The sequence below is a fragment of the Passer domesticus genome, chromosome 3 (genome assembly GCF_036417665.1).
Source record: "Passer domesticus isolate bPasDom1 chromosome 3, bPasDom1.hap1, whole genome shotgun sequence".
In the NCBI taxonomy this organism is placed as follows: Eukaryota; Metazoa; Chordata; class Aves; order Passeriformes; family Passeridae; genus Passer; species Passer domesticus.
This window is the reverse complement of record NC_087476.1, coordinates 42324470-42348854: the sequence shown is the minus strand read 5'-3', so window position 1 is coordinate 42348854 and position 24385 is coordinate 42324470. Positions and strand designations below refer to the sequence as shown.

Below are 24385 nucleotides of genomic sequence, written 5' to 3'. Positions count from 1 at the left end.
GTGATTGTTGTCTGCTGTGGCATATCTGTATATTCTCCAAAAAAAGAGGCAGAGTGGTTTTCTCTTAACTACAAAGTTATTTTTCAAATGTCTAGATTATTACACCCCTCTGAATTATCTACATTTAATAAAAATTCTTGTCTTTTGCTGATAAATAATCCTGACACAATTTCAGACTCAAACTGTGGTTTGGGTAACATATGCATATCAGGTTTGACTTTCTAGAAAAAACATAAAGTTGTTATTTTTTTACCCAGTCTGGGCTCTGATTTCTTGTATCCCATATTTCTATCCAGCTGGGAATTTGATCTTGCTATATATATCATACCTTATACACTGAGAATGATCGATTTTATTCAGATCATCTCCACCGTGTACCTACAGTATGGGTCATTAATGCATACGCACTAATTAATGCATATTGTTGGATGCAATTTTGAAAAATGATGCAAATGCCAGCTTCTTGTTTGTATGTTAATTGTGCCTCTGTATAATAATAATACTCTGAAATACTTATAGGACCACAAGGTAGACCATCTGAGAGTTCAATGGGGACATCAACACAACACTTCTTCCCTTCTCTAGACTTTTGGTAAGGCAGAAACTGAGTTATGGAAATGTTTAATTGATTCAAAGAGAAACTAGAATTTTCATAATGCCAACTTTTCATTTATTTTTGATGTCTCTCTTAGACATAATTTCAAAAATAACTAGTGGGTACCCAACTTATATCTTAATGATTTCTTTCAATATTTTAATTATTGTGAATGTCTACTTTTTATTTCACTGGAAGGTTTGTTTTTTTTTTTTCCTTGAGAGGACATCAAATGGCATTTCTACACATTTCATCTATTTCTAAGAGCTGTAGCCTGAGACAAATGTAAATGATAAATATGAATCCTATAGTTTTTAAGTACAACCAAGCATAATCCAGCAGTTTATTAAGAGTACTTACTATCTGGATATATAGAATAATCTTTGTAGAAATGAAAAGTTGATTAGTCATGCTTATCTTTTTCAGTCCTTACTGAAGGGTATAAGAAATGAGAAACAGGGAAAGGAGAAAGGGAAGGGAAAAGTCATGGGTGGGAGAACAAATATGAGAGTGAAAAGATAGTGAATTTCTGTTGCATTCCATCTATTTTTAGTTTCATGACACAGCACTGAAATGCAACACAAAGCCAAACATCTGCTCTTATTTACTCTAGGAATAATAATCACTGTAAGGGTCAAGTCAGCATTAAACCATTGTCCCCATAACTAGAAAGTTACTTAGAATGAAGCACTTTCTGTGAATTTGTTCTGCTTTCTGCCTTCAAATTCAAAAGAAAAACAGTTCACCCCATAGAACTTAATGGTACCAAATTTATTGTAATTTCTTCTACATAGAATTCAAATGAACTGCTCTTGTTATAGTCTGTGTTAATGTATCATAGAACCTACCTACCATTGCCTAACTTCCCTGATCTTTTACAAAAATAAGTAGAACTCAGTGAGGCAGAGATGCTTTAAGATATGTGGACAAAGACTTTATCTCACTCTCACAGGCTCTGCTATTGCAGATTTAGTTCTTGTAACTGTGTGAAGTGACCACAGACCTTGTTTTAGAGATTTACAACTATATCTGCTTTTGTTTGTTTGTTGGGTTTTTTTGTTTGTTTGAGTTTTTTTGGGTTTGTTTAGTTTGGTTTTTTTTTTACATTAAAAGAAGCAATGGTTTACTAAGTAGTGTTCTTGCAAAGAGGGAATCATGGCAAAGAGGAAATGATGCATTTCAGCTGTAGGTTTTTCTAGCAGTTAGGTCCAAACCAGCATGATCAAAAAGAAAAAAAAAAAAAGATTGTATAGTATTTATATTCAAGTCCCTTTTTAGTGACATGTACCACATGTTTTTTCAGGCAAGGACAAGTCTGTATTTGTTACATCAAAATGCAACTTTTCTATAACGTGAGATATTATTAAATCAAACTGAACATGTATCTGTTGCATCTGCTACACTTTTTTTTTCATGCTTATCAAAATTAGTACATGGAAGCTGTGACTGAAAAGATTATTTTCCATTAGTCGCTGTCAGTCACTGGATATTTGAGAAACTCATAAGCGGTACTTCTCTCATCTTTGACTTGCAAAAATTGCACCAAATAATTAATACACACTGCCAAACTTCATGGTGTTTTATTTGAAGCATTAAACTAAAGGTCCTCTGTGTGTATACACCCATGTGTTTGTACTGCATCTTTACTTGTTAAACAAATATAATTTGTTTATTACAGTGTTCAAACCCAGACTTGAAATTCCCACAGGATTTGTACTGGCTTTGTGCACATCAATGCCAACCTCACACACAACAAATGAATGACATTAAAACCTTTATTCTTGCTGCTGTTTCCTCTGTTTATGTCAGAGAATCTGTCATTTGTACTCCAGTTGCAAGCAGTGGGAAAATTCCCCTATAACTCCTTCCTTCAGCTTTAAGAGATTGTTTCTAGTACTTTGTTATGTATAGGTAGAGCTTAATGTCATTTCTGTAAATAGGCTGAGAATGTGGAAGGGGAAGACAGACAAAAAGTGCTGAATTTTTGCTTCTCTAAATTTCCTCAGAGAGATGGCAACAAATGTGAGGCTAGGGTAAAATGTGAGGACATGGGGAAAAAGAAAATTACTAAAAAAGATGAGTAACATGGCTCTTTATAGAGAGAAAGCATCGTAGGAAGAAATGAAATATATTGTAGAAAAATAGAGCTGGAGTATAAAACTTGATCCTAAAGAATAAAATGCAAATATAATTGGTAAACAGAATAGTCAGTCTACCAGATAATTCTAAGGTATATGAGTCAGCTTTCCTGAATTAGTCCCATGCCTACCTTTCACCAGAATTAGTTTCCTATCTACCCTTCACCAAGCGATCTTGAAAAAGATGCAATCCTATTTAGTGCCTCAGCTTCCTTATCAACAAAACTAGAATATAAAATATATCTCACAGAGAGCTGAGAAGACCTTTTATTTGTGATAAAGGAGTAATGACACTAATTTACTGCTATTAGAGAATGAAAAAGTAGTTTGGTTTTTACTATTTGGTATGCAGATGCCTAGTAACCATAAGTAAGAAAAATTCCATTGTACCTGGTACTGTACAAAAACCTAAAAAGAAATTCTGACATTGAACGTTACAGATATGAAAAATTATGGGAGAAACAAAAGCACTTGACAGCATCACAATAAATATCTCAACATTGTAGACCTCATACATGTATTGAACTAAGTTTTTTTGGGTGTGAGGGTGAAGTGTGGTGCAAATAGAAGCTGGGTAGAATTAACATTGTTCTTAATTTCAGAATTGTTATCCAGCAAAAAAACCAAGTGAGAAACGCAACCTGAGAGATCACAGAAATTAAAGGCAATGAAAAATCTGGGTTTTTTAATCCAAGAACAGTTAGTGTGAGATCACTATCTTCCATAAAAATAATAAATGCTTTTTATTTTATTCCAAACAGGAAAAAAAGCAGGTTTCTGAAATTTAAACGTGGTCAATAGGGACAATAGCAGCCAAGAGAAAGGAAGAGAATTTCATAACTAAGAAAACATCCATAATTTCAGAAACAACAAAGTATGTATCGCTAATGGACACTCCCAGCCTAAAAGCTAAGAACTTACTTTCACATATCTTTAAGGCTTAGAACTTACTTTCGCATATCTTCCCTTCCAATTCTTGGACAATAGTGAAGTTTTCTTTATTATTCAGAATGAATTAGCTGAGCAGACCCTCCAGGCACATAATGGACTTGTAAAATTATTTCCTTTCCATGCTCAGATAAGCAGATCTTAAGAGGTGAGAACACTGAAATTTTCCTTTGCTTTCTAGCTTCTGAAAGAGTTGTACTTCATGTTTCTCAGAGAATGAGGAGGCATAAGATGAAGGACCTAGTAAAAGCCTGAAGATAATATTCTCCTTTTTCATCAAAGCTATTTCACAAGGATATTTGACTCACAAGAGAAACAGCATTTTCAACATATATCCCATGCGCTCTCCAAGATTTTACCTTCAGGAGATTTTAATCCAGCAGTAAGATTTTTTGTCTGATGTCCATTTAGGTTCCCCTTCGTAATAGGTTCTTTTTTTTAGCACCACACAGCTTTGGCCATGCTCCAAAGATTTTTTAAGAATTCAATGGACTGCTATATAGTAAATTTATGCAGAAATTACTGTCAGTCATGTGGGCAGCTACCAAGCCTCACTGTGATTGGAACTAATAACTATTACCAAGATATGATAATTTCATTTAAAATTAGCAAACCATCTGGTGTCTTTATATCTTGTTGTAACACAGTGTCACAGTTTTACTCAATCCACTCTCATTAAAACAAGACAAAAGTAGCTAAGGATAAACATACACACAGATGATAAATTTATCCTCTCAATTATCTTTGTGCAACCCCTATCCCCAGAACTCATACCCTCTTAGATTTTTGAAGTATAAGAGTACTATAAAAATCTAATCTGATCTCCTGTATAATGAAGGCTATCTCTTTCACTGAGTAACCTCCAAATCAAAAGAACCACATGCTTGTGCTATGCTGCATCTATCTTCCTCATAAGGGTTGCCTTTGATGGATGAATCCAACCCACTCATAGATAAGTTATACCAGTGGTTAATGACTCTCACTCTTAAAAATATGCACCTTATTTCTAGTTTGAATTTCCCTAACTTCAGCTATGAAACATTGGATCTCATTATGCCTTTTTCTGCTAGATTAGTGAGTCATCTACTGTCAAAAGTCTCATTCCCATTAAGGCACTTGCAAACCATGATCAAGTCACCTCTTAACCTTCTCTTCAGCAGATTAAACAGACAGATCTTTAGCCTCTAACTGCAATGCTTATTTTCAGACTTACAGTCATTCTTTCACCTTTAATGAACCCTTTCCAATTTTAAGCATATTTTCAAAGTGTGATGACCAGAACAGGACAAAAAAGTTCATCATTATTTTCCTTAATGCCATACAAAATGGCACTTCCTACTTGATATTCAGTTATCTGTATATAAGAGAATATAATATATATAATTTAAAACTGTTTTATCAGAGTTGTGTGCTTAAGTGCTTTTTGTATTTTTTAGCATTCTCTATGAGATATTAAATTCTAGCAGAACCTTGTAATGCAGTTCCACTTAAAGTATTATTTTAAAATATTTTCTTGCATATTTATCCTTTTTTTGTAACAGAATTACATTCCTGAAGTAATAGCTTTTGCTGACTAGAAGTATGTTTTAAAAACACGCAAATGCAGATATACTAAGTTGACCAAAATTATAGTACTTTATTTTCTGATAACTCTACATCATTAGGCAAAAATACCTAATTTTGCCAGGAAGTTCATGATTAAAGACTGTATATATACATATATGTTTTGGTTTATCTTTCATGGAATACATATGTATTAACTACATTCCTTACACAGGCAGCTCTAGTGAATAGCATTTATATCAGGAAAACCCTAATGTTCTCCTGGAGATTGCTTCAGACACTGAATGAATTAAATGGGATTGTATAGTTTTCATTTACTCTCCTGTTTGAGCATGATTTTCACTTATTGATAATCTGCAAGAATGGATGTAGCTACATCTAATGCTTAAGTTTAAAATAATTTCATTAGGTAAATAATATCCATTAATAATAAAAAATATTAAAAGTAGTAGCAAATAATATAAACCAATTTTATACCAGAAGAGATAATAAAAAACAGAAAAATATTTCAAATCAGTTGGTTCCAAGTTGGAACAGTTCTTCATTATTGGTTCAGTTTCATGTCATAAAACACTTGCTAATAATGACAATAATCCAGAAAATATATGTTTTCAATAGACAAAACTTTAATTTGACCCTAATTTGAATAAATAAATCCTATGTCTTCTTATGGTTTCTCTTTTTCACTCATAGTGAAGGAGGAAAATTCATTAATGTAAAAAAAAGTAATGTTAAATTATGTGCTCTGACATCCTAAATCTGTTGTGTGTCTAGGTTTCAAGTCTATGGTCATTCAACTGCAGCTAAAAATCTTCAATGAAGGATGTGAAAATGTTACTTCATTAGATGTAATGCCTCTTTAGATCTTGGATACAATACATTAGAAAATTACAAAATATATCTGGACAAACATAAACAGAAGAAAAAAGAGAACAGAAAGGAATAATTCTGCAGAAAAGGGAGTACTAAATTAACATGCAGAGGGAAGAAATGCACAGAAAGAGGAATAGTCTCTGTGCACTTAGAAATTTAGAACACCCACATTAGAAGTATAAAAAAAAAAAAAAAAGTGAATCAGAAAATTAAGGATGAGAAGGAAAACTAAAAATTTAAAGTTGCTTCCTAATATTTCCACAGTGTCCACAGTTTGAATGTAAAATATAATTAGATCAAAATTTTCTGCCATACTAAAATTAAGTTAAATCCCTATAGTGTTTTCTGGTGGTTCAATAAATACCTTCTCTTCTTTATGTCTTGAGACAAAAATAATTTTGACTCTTTTAAAATACTCAGTCTTTAAACTTTCAATGTTGTTACTTTTAACTACTTCACATATTTCCAGACACAAAGAGATCTCTGATTGATTAGTTACTTCTATCAATTTAATCAGTTCCTTTTCCAATGAGTATTCTGATCAGAACATTCCCAATGCGTGGTTTAAGTTAAACAGCCTGAAGCATTCTGAGATAATGGAGTTGAATGATTTTTATTTCCAAATATCAGAAAGCCTTAGAAATTATTTATTTTTTAAATTAAAACTATTTGTACACTTTGATTAGGTACAAGGTCTATGGTCATAAGATGAAATAGAGATTATTTAGCCTTGATATGTAAACAAATCTAGTGCTCTTTAAATTTTATGAGAGAAACTGAGCACACAGTCTTAAATTTCTGAACCAGTTTAAAAGCTACCTTGGAACTTAGTTTGCTGTTTAAAAATGCCAATGTGACAGCCAAAGCAGAGCTTTCGGTGATACCACAATAATTCTTAAAACTAGACTGTACTATCCAAAAAAGTCTTCAGAAATTACCAAAGATCAGGCAAATATTGTTAAATACCTCTCCAGAAGATCTGAGATACTGTGCTATCCAACATCAGGAGTTAGAGAACAAACCGTCTTCTCTCCTTTCATAAATATTTATCACTAATTTGAGTCTGCTTAAATGCCTGATGAATCAAGACAAGAAATATTTTCCTCTAATTCAGTATCTCACTTCACTATATTTCAAATTTAATTATCTTAGTAGCAGGTTAAGAGGAACAGAAAAACTGGGATAATCTGAGCTTTTTACATGAACCCAAAATTTCATTCAAAAGTTTTTCAAAATGATGAAGTCCAAAAAGTTTTCCTCAGTACAGCCATTAATATCCTTAGTGTTTCTTGAGTAAAGACTACAATTAGGTATAATGCTGTCGAATTAAACTAAGTTTCAATATGACAAATTTTAATCTTGTAAACAGCTATAGCAGATCTGAGGAAAGTACTCAGCTTTCTTCACGTACTTCAGTATTATAAATTCAATTTATTAATAGAAAATAATCAAAAATACTTTTTCTTTTCTGTGAGAGATTTTTCGTTTGATTATTTTGCTATCTTTTTAATAAAAAAACAAAACAAAACAAAACAAAAATGTTTCCACTTGTTTTTCACAGCATCAGAAATCGCAGTAGTTGCCCTTCAGCAAGGTGCAAAACTTCCCCCCACGCAAAATCAGGTTGTAACTCTTCTCAAACAGAATATAAAACTTACCTTGAAAAAAGTCATGGTTGCTCCATCTTCAACTGCCCCATACTCTATCTTTGTCTGCTTGGCCAAGTCATCAGCAGAATCAATAGGGGATTCCATACGTTCCACTGTCAGAAAGGCGGCTAGGTTAGCAGTGTACGAGGAAATGATGATAAGTGTGAAAAACCACCAAATGCCTCCCACTATCCTGGTGGAGAGGGCTTTAGGCATGAGCTCAGAACCTAACGAAAACCAGGGGAGAAAGGTGAAACGGATGCACAGAAAACAATTAATAAGTGTTCAGCACTTTTTGCCACAGTGGGGAAATGGAATCACTGTGCAAAAAAATCTTTAAGCTACAGGTTTAGATGTACTGCTTGTACAAACAGTCACAACTGAAATGCAAAATAACTGGTTAAATTTATAAAGACATAGCTTTTTGGAGCTGTGGGAATCAAAATATAGTAACGGGAGATTCAGTGATCAGTGCAATTTTAAAATTTCTAAACATATATATAAAAATACCAATACTAAAAAAGCAGTTACTTCAACTTGCTTTCCAGAAAAAATAAGCAATTGATGAAGGTACCAGGTGTGAAATAGAGCATTTCATATCTGAAAAACAAAATTTTAAATCTATTATAAATATGCTTTTAAGTTTTGTCATTTGCATTGCTGCAAAGTATAGTTTATTAAATGTTGAAATAAAAAAATTAACATCTCCCATCCCTATGTTTAGCCCCACAATTTCATATAAATATGAGTGGCTATGCCACTCAATTTAATAGAATAGCAATAAAAATATTAGACTTCTATGCATAAACTAGATAAAGATAGATTATAATGCATTGCTGGAGTTGCCTGCTCATGGCACTAAAGAATGGAGGGAGAGACAGACACTGTATAGTAATTTGCATAATTTTTAATGCAAATTTAGAGCCTAATGAGACAAATTGAAGCACATAAACTCCTCTTGTGACTAATTACAAAAAATAGGAATAAATTAAATTCACTGTAATATACAATTACAAATATTTATTATAAATGAGCATATATGGATTTTTTTCCATAATGTTATAATTGAATGAAATAAAATTTCTAATGATGTCAAATAAACAATTTCAAGCTTCATTTTAAGAACTTTATGTAAGGTCTTTTAGAAATATCTGGAAACTTGTTTTCAAGGAAACAGTTTCATCATATCCACTACACCATTGTACCGAAACAACCCCTTTTTGTAAATCGCTTACTGTGTTTGCTCTTATATTTCCTGGGTAAAATGGAATGAAGGCAAGATGGACTATTTTATTCCTGTTAAATTTTTGCTTATATTGAATTAATTAAGGAACTGGTCCAGCAAGGTAACACATCTTCATATAGGTGAAAGATTATGTCAAACTTCCAAACTCAATGTGAAAAAAAGAACAGAAAGGCTAGGGAGGGAGGGAGGAAGAAAACAAAAGAAAAGGAAAAAAAGAAGTGGTATCGTAACTGGACTACTGTATTCAAAAACAGCCCATCTTACCCTGCAGTTCATCTTACCCTTGCTGTTTCAAACAAAAAAGGCTGACAGACTTGGACATGACAGCCAACTCCAGCGCCAGACTCTGCCTAGAATTCTGCAAGGGAAAAAGTAGAAAAGTACCTGTCTGATGGAGTTGCTCCTAGGCCCTGTTAGTCAGACACTTAGACACCATAACACTAAGAGATTTCCCAACAAGCCCACTACCATTAACTCTTTTTAATTGCTCTCATTTAATTTTAAAAACCAACACCAGTAAAGTCAGACAGGACTGGAAAGAAGAGGAGAGTGGAGACATTCGCCGCAGTTACCCCAGTTCCCACGAGCTCAGACCTTACCAAGGACTGAAAGCGAGTGCCACCTGGGCCCATGAAACAGAGCCTGGTCAGGGGCTGACTGTCATGTACCCAAGGTAACGTCATGTCCAGCACTATATCCCACAGTTTCCTGGGAGCGAGAGGTGCCAGCAAGACATGGATGAGTTTCCTCTATCATGTATCCTCCAGCACTAAGCAAATCTTTTGTAAAGAAGCAGCATTTAATACGTTGATATGAGTATTAAGAGAGTTTCTATATTATTTCTAAAGGAAAGTTATTGCTATTAGGTGAGAACCTCCATGCTTGTCTGAAACTCTACTTTTAGATGACTTTAGGTTTTTGAGATTTTTTTTAAAGCGATCATCAAAATCAAGACTGATACTGCATCCTTAAAATGGTGCCTTTAAGGTTTATTAAAGGATGAACTGAGTAAAGGTAAAACAATAGAAGGCAAGGACAGAGGGTCAGTCTTAATTCTGAAAAACTAGTTTTCCTTCAAGGAAAACTATTATCCTCCAAAAGATCTTTTTAAATGAAAGGGTTTTTTTCTTATTTTGATTCTCAAAAACAATGTTTAGATGTTACGGACTAAAATACCTTTTTCTCGCAAAAAGATGATACAAAAATCTAAATTGCTTTTTCCATCATAGAAGCATAAAGCCACATAAAACTCAGCACTGATAGAGGTTCTGACAATCCTGAGAACTCTGAATGGAATTCAAAATACCTTATTTCATTCAGCATCCATTTTTTTGATAGCTTCCTTAAAAGCAATCATTATCTTACAAACATGTATTTGGTAATCGTGTTTCAACTATATAACTCCTTGATATATATATTGACAACCGAGTTGATAGTAAACACTTAGCCAACTATAGATGTATTTTTTATTTCTGATTTGAAATCCTGATTTCTTTTTACCCGTTAATTCATGTTTGTCTGAGGCATTAGAGACTTTTTAAGCCTACAACCTGATATATGACAGAATATTTACTGCTGTTACAGGAAAGCTTCATTAAATCAAGCTCAAGTATATCTATTAAAACAACTCTACCAATATGTACTTGTTCCTGCCAACATTTTCGATGATTTTTGGGGGGATATGTAATGGTTATTTTTCCAGAAAGAAAAGCCATTCCTTTTAATGGCTCTTTAATAGGACTAAGAATCTTTTGTATTACACTATGCAGCCCAGTGAAATGCCAGAGCAAAAAATGAACCTGTGCTATTCACCTGTGTCTGATATTATATGACTGTGTTCAAATCCTTAAGGAAAAGGGCAATAAAATGGTGATATATTTTTATGGATCTATATATTTGGTATGCTTTCAAAATAAGAGGAATATGGCAAGAAAATTACATATTTTAAGAATGTGCTTAAGCATTTTACTAAGACAGTTATAGTTAAAACTGGATGTTGGTTTTACTCTGAGCAATATGACTACACAGCTGCCAATTTTATTGTTAGCAATGGCATCAGTTTCTCAGTGCATGGATTGTTGAATATAGATATTTTATTTAAATCTTTAAGAATGGTCATTCTGATTTTTAAAATATAAATTATGGCTGGACAGGATTAAATCTCCTATATTATCTTATTTTATAAGTTCTAGCTACTAGATAAAATCTTTCTGTAGTTGAAAGGTTTCTAGACCAAAACTTAAAAAAATATAGATTTTTACATTACAGTCTTATCTGATGAAGCTATACCCATTTTTAGGTTGTTTAAATGGAGGGGTTTTAGGTAATTGACATATTAACTCATTTAATTATGCAGTTAAGGTTTCCGGTTTAGGAAATAAACTGTATGGCTATGCTGTACTTTTCTTAAGTCTTAAATTCTTTATCTGTGTTCAGACTAATATGTAAGGTGTTGGGAATGACTGGATAGTCATAAAAAAGCTGGTTTATGGCTACATGCACAGAGGCACCCATGCAAGTGACTTGCACCAAGAACTGTTACCCCCAGCAAAAAGTGGGACATGGTGCCCAAGAGAAAGAGCAGACTGAGTCGTATACCTTGCTGCATGAGAGCTCCAACTCCAAACCAGAAACTATTTAGTAAGGTAAAATTGTTTTCCACCACGTCTGAATCAGGGTTGCAAGGATGTGGATTATACCACTCATAGGGGCTAAACCTGTGGTAATTGACAGAAAAAAGAGAACAGATTTAAAATGCAGCCATTAAAAAGTCTATCCAGCAAATCTGCTGCAAAAGAAAAAGAAAAACAAGAGAGGTTATAAAGAAAATAGTGAAAGTTTTTACAGTGTGATTGCATTTTACTTAACAACAATATAAAAAGAAAAAGCAATACTGAAGATTAACATTCTTAACTGTTGCTGATACTGATAAAGTTGCATACAGATTGGCTCTGAAAGTTTCCAAGTGCCACCTGCAAACATCAAAGCACTTGCTCTTCTATTGACACCAACAGAATTCCAGACAATTGGTCCCATTTAGGATTAGGTTCTTATAGCCACTCTGTCAGTATTTTGCATCTTGAAAGAAAATTAATTTGTGTTAAATCACAGAAATTAACTAGGAAAAAATACAACAGGCAAAATGCTTTTTTCTCACCAAAATTACAAATAATGAATATAACATAAAATAAATAGTTAGCAGTAAAAGTGACACTTTTAATCACCAAACATTACAATTCACAGAAAAAAAAGTACTATAGCAAATTAAACTAATTGCATCCTGTCCTGTGAGGTGCACAGTAGCATCCCTGGAAAGGTTTTCCAAAAGAAGCTGGGGACACTCACAAGCACCTTGCAGGGCCAGGCTCTGAGAAAAGAAAAAAAAAAAAAAAAAAGAAAAAGAAAAAGATAAACATAAGGGAAAAGACAGTTTAATTAATTATCTCAAAAACAGATAGAACAGAGATAGTAGAAAGATGCCTGAGTCTGGCAATAGATTACAAGCAGATTATATACAATCAATCTGTTTTAATTCATGGCTTTGCAATTGCTGTGCATTATGACGAGTTCATATCTAAATGCTATTTTATCAATTGTAGCTAAAACAAGCAAATATGTCTAGATAAATTATTCTCTGTTACAATTTCTTTTGTAAAAAATATTATTTTCAGTTCTCTCTTCCTCAAGGTACTTTTGGAGAACTTTAAATTTTAATTGCAATGTGCAGGGTTATTCTAATAATTTAATAGTTTTAATCACCATGCCTGGACTTGGAGTCACACTGTTGAGAGGGACTTTTATGCTTAAATCATGTCTTCAAATCTTGGATAATGAATACAAGGGCAATATATGCATGTACTTTGAGTGAAAAAAATGAAAATCAAAACACAGTAGAATGGAACTAGCACAAGAATCCAGCACAATAATTTTTTAAATTACAGATTTTAATTATTAAATTAATATTAACATATTTTCATAATTTCTCAAATCATTAAAGCCACTCTGTTAAAAACCCTTGGATAGGCAGCCTTTATGAAAGAACTTTTTGATGCATTTTATAATCAAAGCTATCTGAATAACTCATCTGTCACTTTGAAAAATAGAATTTTCTTCACAATAATATTTCAAACACATTATAATACAGAAAATCAAATGTTCCACTTTGAAGCTCTTAATGTAATATTAAAGCACCTCTCGTCTTAAAAGTGTCTACTTGACAAAGAACTGTTTCATTTGGATCTCCAAAGTAATACTGATAATGCTGTGTAAAAATGTTGATTGGCTTCTAATTAAACATTGTGACCTGAATTCTTCTACTACTTAACAGTAAAACTAGATCAGAAGTTTACTGTCTCATTAAAAATCTAAGTATCTTTCATGTCATGTTTTCGTCAATCCAACAAAACCTGGAAACCAAGCACCCAGTGAAACTGAAGCAGGTATTTACACTCTCTTGCTGAGAGAGGTTTATTTGAAGATTAAATTGGAAAACACCTTTTTCATGTGAGGATAATGTTTGCTAGACAAAGCAAATATATTTTTTATTTAAATATATATTTTCAAGTGTTATTTACAGTGATTGTGACATTACTGAACAATTGAAAACATAACTTGGTAGTTTTACCTTTTTGTTCTGATCGTTTATGTTATTTAAGAATTTTATATTATTTTGAAGCACAGAAAAATTGTCCATAGCTGCAAAAAAAAAGGAGGAAACAACCTACAAGATCTACAAGATGGCTTTAGGAAAATGAAACAATGCAATCTGAGTCATATAGTTTTAGAATTCTCTACTTATGAAGTAAGGAAAATTAATACTGGTTTATTATGGATAAATATGGTTATTCCTCATTTTAAGGATGATCTATGATATTAGGTTGTCCAGTGTAAGAATCTTAAGGTATGGATCCTTTAATCAATTTTTTGTATGTACTATATATGTGTATAAGTTTCATGCTGTTTAGCCTATTGCAATAAATATTCACAAATCACAGAGTTATAGGTTCACCTAGCAGGTTTTATAAGCCAGGATCCCGCTCAGGGCAATGTCCATTATTTCACAAGGGACTGTTCAGTCAGGTCTCAAAAGCACACAAAGACAAGAATTCCACAAATTCTTGGGAAAATGATTCCCATGTTTAGTTACCATAACAACTATTTTTTTTTTCTTTAAGTCAGGCTAGAAACTCCCTTGATTCCAAGTATAAAGAACACCGCCTTTTTATCAGCTTCTCTTATTAGAAAGTGACTGTTAGGAAAATTCCTCCTGCCTGATCCCAGAACTGCTCACAGTATTTAAATGTGGGATAGTAAATGATATTATGAGAAAAATCACTTTCCTTGATTAATGGACTACCTTCCTACTAATTTAAATGCATAACACTTGCTCAATCAAGAACAAGCATAAAGCAAAAAGAGAATTTTAGTGAACAGATGCAATTTTGAAGATTGATTTTTCTGACCACTGATTACAGGTACTCTTTCCATTTACCCATTTCTATTAGTGTTTATTCTAACATTTCAGATACAGTCTCTTAATCTCGAACACCTTCAGGTATCTAAAATACTTGGAAAAATTAGACTATAGATGAAATTTACAAGACCTGAGTTGCAGTTTTCCTAATTGCTGTTACCCACCAAAAAGGTACAAGTACTCTCCAGAAATTATTGGCTAGTGCAGGTAATATTTAAAAGTCAGCTATCTCAACAATCCACAGGCAGAAAAGATTTGTGTTAAATTTAATTCCACTTTAGGAATATACTATGATATTAGAAATTAAAATTAGTATTCTCAATGATCAGACAGACTTACTTCAGAACTGCAAATTATTTGAGACAGACTATAATTTATTATACTCTGTATTCACACAGCATTTGAAATAATAGTGTAGAAGCCCAGAAGCCAAGGGATCTTATGTGTGTGTCTCAAACACCTATAGTTGAATAGCCATGGAGCCAACCAAGGTAAGAACATGTTGTGGTAAAGAACGTGATATGGCTGGAGAAGGAGAACATTGGAGATATAGCTGCAATTTATTTTTTTTTTAATTTTTTTTTTGGACAATTTTTTTTGTTCTGGCTCCTGGAAATAAGCACAACACAGTACAGCTCAAGCACAAGACAGAGGTATAAAAGGAGCCATGGACTACTGATCAAAGGCTGACCCAGTACCAATGGATCAACACTACCAAAGACCTCCAAAGCCCTCAAACCTATTTTCAGCAAGGTCTGGAAGAACAATCTGCATCTGATTACTAATTTGTATAGAAAGCAAGAAACTTCTTTCCAGGGTGGGGAAATATAGCTATAAAAAGGTACCTCCATGAAGCCCAGATGGTGCCCACAGGACCCTGGACACCCCAGCAGCTGGATCAGTGCTGCTGATCTTTTTAGGACTAGTGATCTTTTTAGTGATCTTTTTAGGCTAGTGATCTTTTTAGGCTCCTCGAGCCTGTTTGACTTCAGAACCTGTCATAACATTAATTGTGATGTACTGCTAGCACTTCTGCTTCTCTTTTTATTTAGGAGCTTGATTTTGCGCACTCTTGGCACAGGGAGTCTTGTGATGATGTGACAAGATTCTGTTAATTCTTGACCTGCAGGCACCCACTCTTCCCTTCCAGTGTCCAGTTTGAGACAAACTCAGACACATGACTTATTCTGGATATACAAGAACAGTTCCTACAGTTTTGGTCTGTAAATAAAACAGTCTCCTAGAGAGCCATGGGACTCAGCCTAGATGAGCTTAGATGTGTATTTGTGTACCCACTACACTCAGAGCAGTACACACTGCAGTACTGTCACACACTGACTGCTGCTTTCAGTTGCTTTCCTAAAGGGTGTGGTCCAGCATGTTCTATATAAATCACCTCAATTAAAAGCTGTTGAGAATGTGTAAAGGGTACTCTCTACCAATTTCAATAATTGTCAAATCAAAATCTGTCAGTTCATCTCTGATGATAGTATGAAAATAGTGTTCTGTTTTGAAAGCAAATTAATAGATATTCTTAATACAGACTGTAATATCTGGAGGTAAAGATATTTTTAATTTAAGCTGTATCTTCTGGAGAGCAATGCAACTTGTTAAAAAGAACAGAAAACCCCAAACTGATATTTAGAGAGAAGAGAAAATGGACTAGTGGAGTATATTTTTAATTGAATTTTCATTATACCAAAACACATCCACCTAGGAATATTACACAGAACTCAATTTAAACCAGTAGGGCTATTCCTTGTGGGAAAAAGGTGGCTTGAATCCATTAATAATATGTACAGGCCATTCAAGTTCTGTGTGTTGCTTTCAGATATTTGCTAAACAGGTATCAGGTACTGTCATTCAATCATATTCAGCATGCTACCTGTTAAATTTTTGTAGAGAACTTTTCCAGATGGTCTGAACCAGCTTTTTTATTTTTCTTTTTTTTAAATTAATTTATTATTATTTGTTATTTTTCTTTTGTGGCTCAGGATGAAAAAACCAAAACACGAAGTATTTCTAAAACACAGGTTGATACTGAATATTTAGCTAAAAATCCATAAGAGTTATCAGCTACCAGTATAGCACTTGGATTTCAATTATTATTTAAAAATCCATACTGACAAAATTTTTCATCCTTATCTCTGACATGATACTGCTTTCTGTTCTGACCCAAGCAGAAGTTATGTAACAACTATGGAAAGGCTAAGAAAAATCTGTGTTCTACAAGATAGTCTGAAATTACAAGACAACAATCAAACGCAATAAACTTAATTCATGGTCTGATGCAGTCAGATAGAATACTTCCCTATACTCATGGAATTATGAATATAGGCAAAGGAAATAAAGAAAACAAAATTGCAAAGTATCGGGCAAGTCTAATTTAAAGGACTGATGAGATTATTTACTGGTAGCTGTGCTTAGTTTATTTAAATTACATTCTTTTGCGTGGTATTTCAAACACCATGCAACTATTGTCTTTTTTTAAATGAACATGTAAATAAATTAGGACCAAACAGTATTACAAAAATATTATCTAGAGCATGATGTGATCAACACATTCCTCACAGCCAGCAATATATGCCACAGACAGCACAAAATTACACTCTGCATACTATTCCAGCATTATTTCAAACCAGTCAAATTTCCTCACTTTTTTCTGCATCAGGCCTATGAAGAAAAGTAAAGAAAATATGATTACCCACTTACATGCACATAGACATCTCTTTTGCAGTCAGACCAAGAAGTGAGCAGACAACAGGTTTTACTGCAAAACCATTAGCACAAAGATTTCAGAAGCTGTAAATCTTCATCTAATGACCAGAAATTGATAAATCAAAAGAATCTTACCCCATCTTCTTCATGAGCTGTAAGCACACTGATCCAGTGCTGCATATCACTGAACACAACAAAATATCAGCTCTAATCTCAACTCTAGCAAATTACACATTCTCCCATTCACTAGAGCAGAGTGTGAGAGTGATCCTTCTAGTCACTGTTTTACAGGGTTTCCGTGCAGGACTGCACCCTCAACCCATATCTTACTGCATGAAAACTGACAAATTACAATATTTTGAAAATTTTTCAAGTATATCCAGAATGCTTTATCATACCATACTACACTACCACCACATAAGAATAAAACATGTTACTGCTTCTCTTTATTACAGATTCCATTTCTTTTTTTATGGCTTTTAGAAAACTGAGATTTTTGTTTAGCTCCTTCATTGTCTCACCAAATGACAGTCATTGTCACATCTGATAAAACAGAGATCATAATTACCAAGGCCCCTGCCCTGCTCAGATACATTTCTCAGTACAGTGATTGCCTTGCTTGCACTGTGGTCGTCTTCCACATCACCTTCCCTCATATAGCTGCCATGTTTTTGCTGTTTCCTGAAAAGAACTAATCATCTAACACCTCTTTTATATATTAAAAGAATCTCAATCTAAAAGCAGTTGCATTGAATCATCACTTCTCCATTGACTAGAAATTCAACGTAAAAGATATCTATAAATCTTCTAAATTTGGGTGATATAATTCAATCTAAAGTCTAGAAAGGCACAAGATTCATGTGGAAGTTCGATATACACTTTACAGAATTTTTTTTTATGTTTACGCCATACACCTTTAAATTGCTTATAGGCACTATTAACTTTAAATATTAATTTTAGACATTGATAGGATCCTGTTAAATCCCATTAAGTCAGAGATAAAATACAAATACATAAGCTACTGCAGGATCAGAACCAAAATCTTCATTATATGAATGAATATATCTTGTCCCATTTTTATACAAGTTATGCTTCCTGGCTAAATGAAGAAAAAAAAAAGAAAAAAAAAAGACCAAACACAATTAGCTTATAAGCAAATAATATAAAAATTGTTTCATAAACTTCTACTATAAACAACATGAACCATTCAGGAGTAATAAAACCCAGAAACAGGGAATACTTGGTGATTTATTTTTTGAACTTGTCAATACAGCTAATACTGCTGTATTAGCTACTATTCCTACTCTAAAATCCAAAGAAATATAGGCTAAGGAGCTACAGAAATGCATAGATATGTCATAGGTCAAATCAGAACCAAAATTATAAAGGTTGTTCTGTTTTAAGAAAATTAATTAAAATAAATATTTTTAAAATAAATAAATTATATAAAAATCCTTGGCTATTATTTGATAATTAGAATAACTTTATCATAACTGAAACACTTGTTTTTACAGATGTGAATTAAGAGTTTATTAAAATCCATTACTATTCTGGATTAAAGACACAGTATATCACAGTCATAATTAAAGACTAATGTATGATGGCAATAAATGTAAAAGATATACATACAACTTAATTTTTGAAGCAATAGTCAAGTTCCTATTGCTTAATTTATTATATATGCTGGTTTCAGTTCTTACATAACTTTTCAGTTTCCTGAATATTAGTCCATACATTTCTTGAACAGAAGAATTGTGGATAGAGTTAAATAGTAAATGACAGTTAAGAATCTGAAGAAAACTTTTTTAAAATTACTAACATGTAATGCATGTGAACTTCACAATGATTATAGGCTTCTCCCACAATCAACGTGTCCTGTCTGCTGCTAAATACATTGAAGTCTTACAAAAAATATTCTAGGAGATATTCTGAGCTATCTCAAGTATGGTATGGTATGGGAGATGTTAAAAGAGTTGCTTCCATTTTAGTTTTCACAAGATTCACAACATTTCCTGAGTTTTGAGTGAGAATTCAGAAAACTAGAGTATTTTTTGTGTTAGAAAACATTTTGCCCCCTTTTTGGCAGTGTATGAAAAATGGTGTCTCCAACATGATTTTCCCCTTTGTGTGCTTTGCTCTTTAGGCTCTTATCATACCTGAGAATCTTTGAGTCTTCACTTGTATTCCTTCATTCCTCTGACTCAATAGTAATAATTGGGTTCCATTTAAAAAAACAGGTTATTCATAATACTTCTAATATTTTTAATTTGCATTTTCCTTCCAAATAGCCTACATTTAGCCGTTTCATACAACATTCTTACATCTTTACTAGGAAACATTATTATTGTTTACCCATACATGTCCTCCCTAAGTATATTGAAAAAAAATGGAAGAAATAAAATATTGACTACTTTGGAAAATCCTCATCCCTATTTTAAGAAATACTTAAATTTCAAACAATCTGTAAATTCTTTTTCACTAGGATAGTAATTTTTCTTCCTAGCAGCTGGTATAAGCTGGTATGAAGTTCAGTTTTGGATGCAGTATGGTAGCAGTGTTGACAATACACTTCTGTTTTTAAAGGTGGCTAAGTCTTATTTACACAACTTCATCTTTTTCTGCCTTCAGGAGTTCCCTGGTCTTGCACATCCTTTCCTCATGATTTTTAAGCTCATCTTGAGGGGTGACTGTCCCAGGCCTACAACCATACATTTAGAAAGCATTTAGAAGCAGAGGCCTGAGCATCTTAAGGATATGTCTTATCCAAGGATGCATTCTGTGTGTCTCTGATTAAGAGTGCTGAGCCGTCTAGTGAGTCCTGTGCCTAACAGAACAGAAAACCTCTTTTAATCAGACTAACCAGCCAACTAAGTGACTTTTGGATTACAGGCCCTCCTCAGCCTGAATAGTTCTGAACTTGGCTTCTGACATGGAGGGGACTTCTCTCAGAGGTTAAAATATTGGCCAGTAGTCATAAAAAGGGCAGCTAAGGAAGATGGAAAGGGGAAGCTGGGGGAATTTTATTGGATATAAATTGCAAAGACTTATATCTGGTAAAGAAGCAAGAGAGAAACCATTATGTACTGACTACAAACTGCCCCTCAAGCTCCATTCTCTGTCTGGGGGTGGGCAGAGGAACATGGAGTGAAGTAGTAAAGTAAAACTTGGAAAAGGGAGGAAGAAAGATGTATCAATATCTGTATTTCTCACCTTCTGAATTTTTTTTTCAGCCCATGTCAACAACTGGTAAGCAACTCTCTGCCTTTATTATCTCATCCCATGAGCATGCTCATCCTATTTTCTCTCCTTATTCTGCTTCAGAAGGGATTGAGAGTCTAAGCAAACATTTGGACCTCAGTCAAGGTTAACCCCCCAAAACAGAATTGACTTACTTCCTATATTAAGAATCCACCTTTTGGAGATAAGATTTGAGTTCTGGTCAACAGTTTGAGGACCTACCTTCACACAAAATGCCCATGCCCCATCCAGGAGCTACAATAAGGCTTAAATGCTAACTAACCGTTTCCCTGAAGTCATACTACAAAGCAATATTTACCTGTCCAGCAAAAGAGAAAATCTAAAATGTGCCTCCACATATTACACAGATTAGTCATCATCTGAATATCTTTTGATAGGTAGAAGGTCACAAAGAAAAACAAAAGAGCATTCACACAAATATAGATTCTTATTTTCTATACACAATTAGTTCCCTTTATCACCGCTTTTACTTCTGCTAAATCTTAGACACAACTCTTCATCTTTGAGCTGCCTCTTCAGATACTTCTGGGATACTTACAGAAGCTTAAAAAATGTCATGCACAAATGGAACAGTCATGAAGATATGCATGAAATGAACCTAAGTAACCCTGTAATCTCAGTGTGACCCTCTTCAGCTTCCACACTTCCACACTATTTCTTGTGCTCACTTGTTTTGTCATGTCTAAAATTAGACTTGCCTGCTTCTCCAGGAGAAAATATGTATTTGCTTTGTGAAGTCTGTACCATATCTAGTCCTGGATGAGAAATCTCTACTTCAGTTCATGATACTTTTTATGTTCTCAAATAAAGCTTAATCTGAATAAAGAAAAATAAAATCTTTCAGGTTGAGAGTCACAACCTGTTGTGTTTGTAGGAGTGTACTCCAGAGAAGTACTCATGTAGACTTTCTTAGCTTTTAACTCTTCTGTACCCATGTGCTTCTGCCCACACTCAGAGATAAGTACTTAGCTAAATGAATTAAATATCTATTGCACTGTTAGTATTTATCAGGGAGTAGAGAAAGGCAAAATTCAAGTTCTTTTTTTTCTTCAGTCAGTAATTGACACAAACAGGACAAAAAATTCTCCTCCCTTTCAAGGGGCACCTCTTTCTCATTCCATTGCCCTTTTATTTTTATGAATGTAGTAATAAATTCTCCTACATACAAATGAAACCTTACCAGCTCATGGTTGACGTGTGAAGACAGCCATAAAGAGCAGAAAAAAAATTATAGAAGGAGGGTGTTTTCAGACACAGTATTGCCTGTATTGCCTTTTTATTTATTCAAACCACTTTTCGTTCAGAGTAGTTGCAGCTTTCTGTATCCTAGAATGAGATATTTCAGTTTTTCTTCACTCTAAAAATACTTGCATCACAGCTTAACACAAAAAGTGCCAAATATTTCCTTCCTTATTCAATAGTCCTGCTGTACATCCTGTAATAGAACTGAAGCTTTACATAAATTTTTACTTAAGGCTGTGCAAGATCATAAAATTGTTATCAGCCTTATCCACTTATAAAATGTAAACTAGATAGAACACCATTCCTTGCTTGGCTCACACTACAATAAACTCAGAAGTATCTCTAAGGATCATTGTTTGTAAAATACTCTTATTTACTTTTTGCCAAAAAGACAGGAGATATGCTCCTGTATCACAGTGTCTTTATTGATCAATTCAAACTCTTAACAAAAACATTAATGACCACCCTAAACTATGCCTACAGTACATTATGTGTTTTTAGAGATCTTCCTGCCAAGTATTGACAAGCACATGTCTTTTGATTGAAATACTTTAGACAGCTTTGCAGGCCCAAGGTGATGTTACACAGAGAAGCAATTTCAATTTCCCTAAAGGGTCACACTGGAGAGAAAATTTACTTATTTATCTTCAAAGGTGATTAATGCTATACATTATACAAGGCCTCCATTCTCTGCGTTCAGTAGCACTGTACAGTATCATTGCTACTGAATGTAATTAATAAAGCATTTTAGAAGGTGTTTGCCAAAGGAAGAAAATGTTTAAGGATCTTTTTCCTTCTCAGAGAAAAAGAAGGCATTTTACAACAAGCTGTGTGTAACTGTCAAAACCAGACTCAAATTTTACAAGACTCAGTTCAAAGAAAATGTGGTAATTGGTTTATTTGGCAATTTGAAATAAATGGTGACCTCTGTTTAGGAATGAGAGGGAGCAAGGGGAAAACCTCATTTCTCCCTGGAATTACCTGAAATGAGGTTGTAGGAATTGTAGTCTCTTCTGCCATATCTCAAGTGAAAGAACAAGAGGGAAGAGCCTCAAGTTGTACCAGTGCAGCTGCAGGTTAGATATTAGAATTTTTTTCACTTTAAGGGTGCTTAGCCACTGAAATAAGCTGTCCCCAGATGTGGTGGAATCATCATCCCTTGAAGTGAAAGTGTTTAAGAGACATCTAGATGTGTCATTTGGAGATAGAGTTTTGGGATGATTTTGTTAGTTCTGGGTTGATGGTTGGATTAGATGATGTTGAACGTCTCTTCCAACCTTGATGATTCTGAGTACTGAATATTTTTATATTTTTAGAAGAAACATAAATTACTCTATTTTAATGTGAAATTAAAATCAGTAGTAAAATTAAATCAATCTTTTTCATAACTGCATAGTTAAATCATAAAGCTAATCATATATTGTTCTGTTTGTGACCTGATCATGCAAAAAAGATAATGATTTTGTTACAAGCCTGATCTCAGGAGAGGATAAGGCAGTGTAGCTAAGAACATTCTTCTGCATTATATGTCTAAAAATATGCACCAAATGAAGTGCTCTTAATGCAGGAGTTAATAAATCTTTCTGCAACGTACCTGTGCTTATATATGGGTACAATATAGTACATTAAGGTACAATTTATGTTCTATCAATACTCATGATTGAAGAATACCATTTAAAATTTTTTTTTCTTCTTTAATTCTTTCTAGTTGGGCACAGTAGATAAAATTTCAGGTATGCTGTAGTCTGGTGTGAAACATTCTAAAAGCTCGTCTTTCTAATTATATCAATTACAGTAGGTACCAGCCAGAAAAGTTTCATCTCTTATGTTAGGATTTTACTCTAATCTCACAGTTTGTCTATGCTGTTTCTATATTATAACAATTACTTCCCTGCTGATTTTATGAGTTAGTTTCATAACTTTCAAATTAATTTAATGACTATAATGTCAAATTTATAATAGACAATCTGCCAGTGGAAGATCTATTTTTGAAAAGACTATAATTAAAAAAAAAATAAATTAATGGGTATCTTAAACATGTTATCTCTGGAAAATTATTCAAATATATCTAAGTGGGTCTGAGCAACTTCAGCAAAAACCACAGATAATATGTTCTTTCATACAGTGTGAGGAACTTTTTGTGAACTGTAAAAAACAATCACAATTCCTGATTTCTTTGTTTCTGAAATATTGCAAGGTGTAGCTGTCCTAAAGGTACGCTTGAATACACAGAAAGCATGGTCATTCTTAAAAACTGTGCTTCAAATTTTCCAAGTGATATCCTACTACAAAATAATAATCAGTACATCAGAACTGGAGGGATCACACCTTTCCACTATATTCCCTTTGAAGAGTATTATCTTTGATAAAATTATTACTATTTTGAGAACTAAAAAAAAAAAAATAACAAAAGCATACCATAACTTTCAAAGATGAAAAATCCATACTCCTGTTTACATCAGTAGCTCTTCTTGTATTTCCTTGCCCACCTTACAGATAAAAAATCAGGATTTGATCAGCATGGATTTTACATCCACTAAAGTTGTGCGCTATGAACTATTAAAATATGTAGACTTTGCACTCTCCTGACTAATCAACCTATAGTAATCTATACAAGAACCCTGTCAAGTATGGATGAACTCAAAGTTACACAGGTACAAACATACTCAGGTGAGTCCTGGC

The 24385-nt window shown here is 33.5% G+C and overlaps 1 protein-coding gene and 1 long non-coding RNA gene across 6 annotated transcripts in view; one reads left to right on the top strand and one right to left on the bottom strand.

Moving 5' to 3' along the window:
- GRIK2 (glutamate ionotropic receptor kainate type subunit 2) overlaps nt 1-24385 on the bottom strand; it is a 357572-nt gene that overhangs the window by 81717 nt on the left and 251470 nt on the right. For 4 of the 5 annotated variants that reach the window (XM_064412796.1, XM_064412798.1, XM_064412797.1 and 1 more), the window contains 2 exons: nt 11611-11729; nt 7776-7993 (listed from right to left, as the gene is read on the bottom strand). In XM_064412796.1, coding sequence (XP_064268866.1) covers nt 7776-7993; nt 11611-11729 — 337 coding nt within the window. The remainder of the gene's footprint in view (nt 1-7775; nt 7994-11610; nt 11730-24385) is intronic. The other variant, XM_064412799.1, reaches the window with a different exon arrangement.
- The window catches only part of LOC135296439 (uncharacterized), a 55924-nt gene that overhangs the window by 1169 nt on the left and 30370 nt on the right, over nt 1-24385 (top strand). The window contains exon 2 of the long non-coding RNA XR_010358551.1: nt 520-592. This is a non-coding gene — a long non-coding RNA (uncharacterized LOC135296439). The remainder of the gene's footprint in view (nt 1-519; nt 593-24385) is intronic.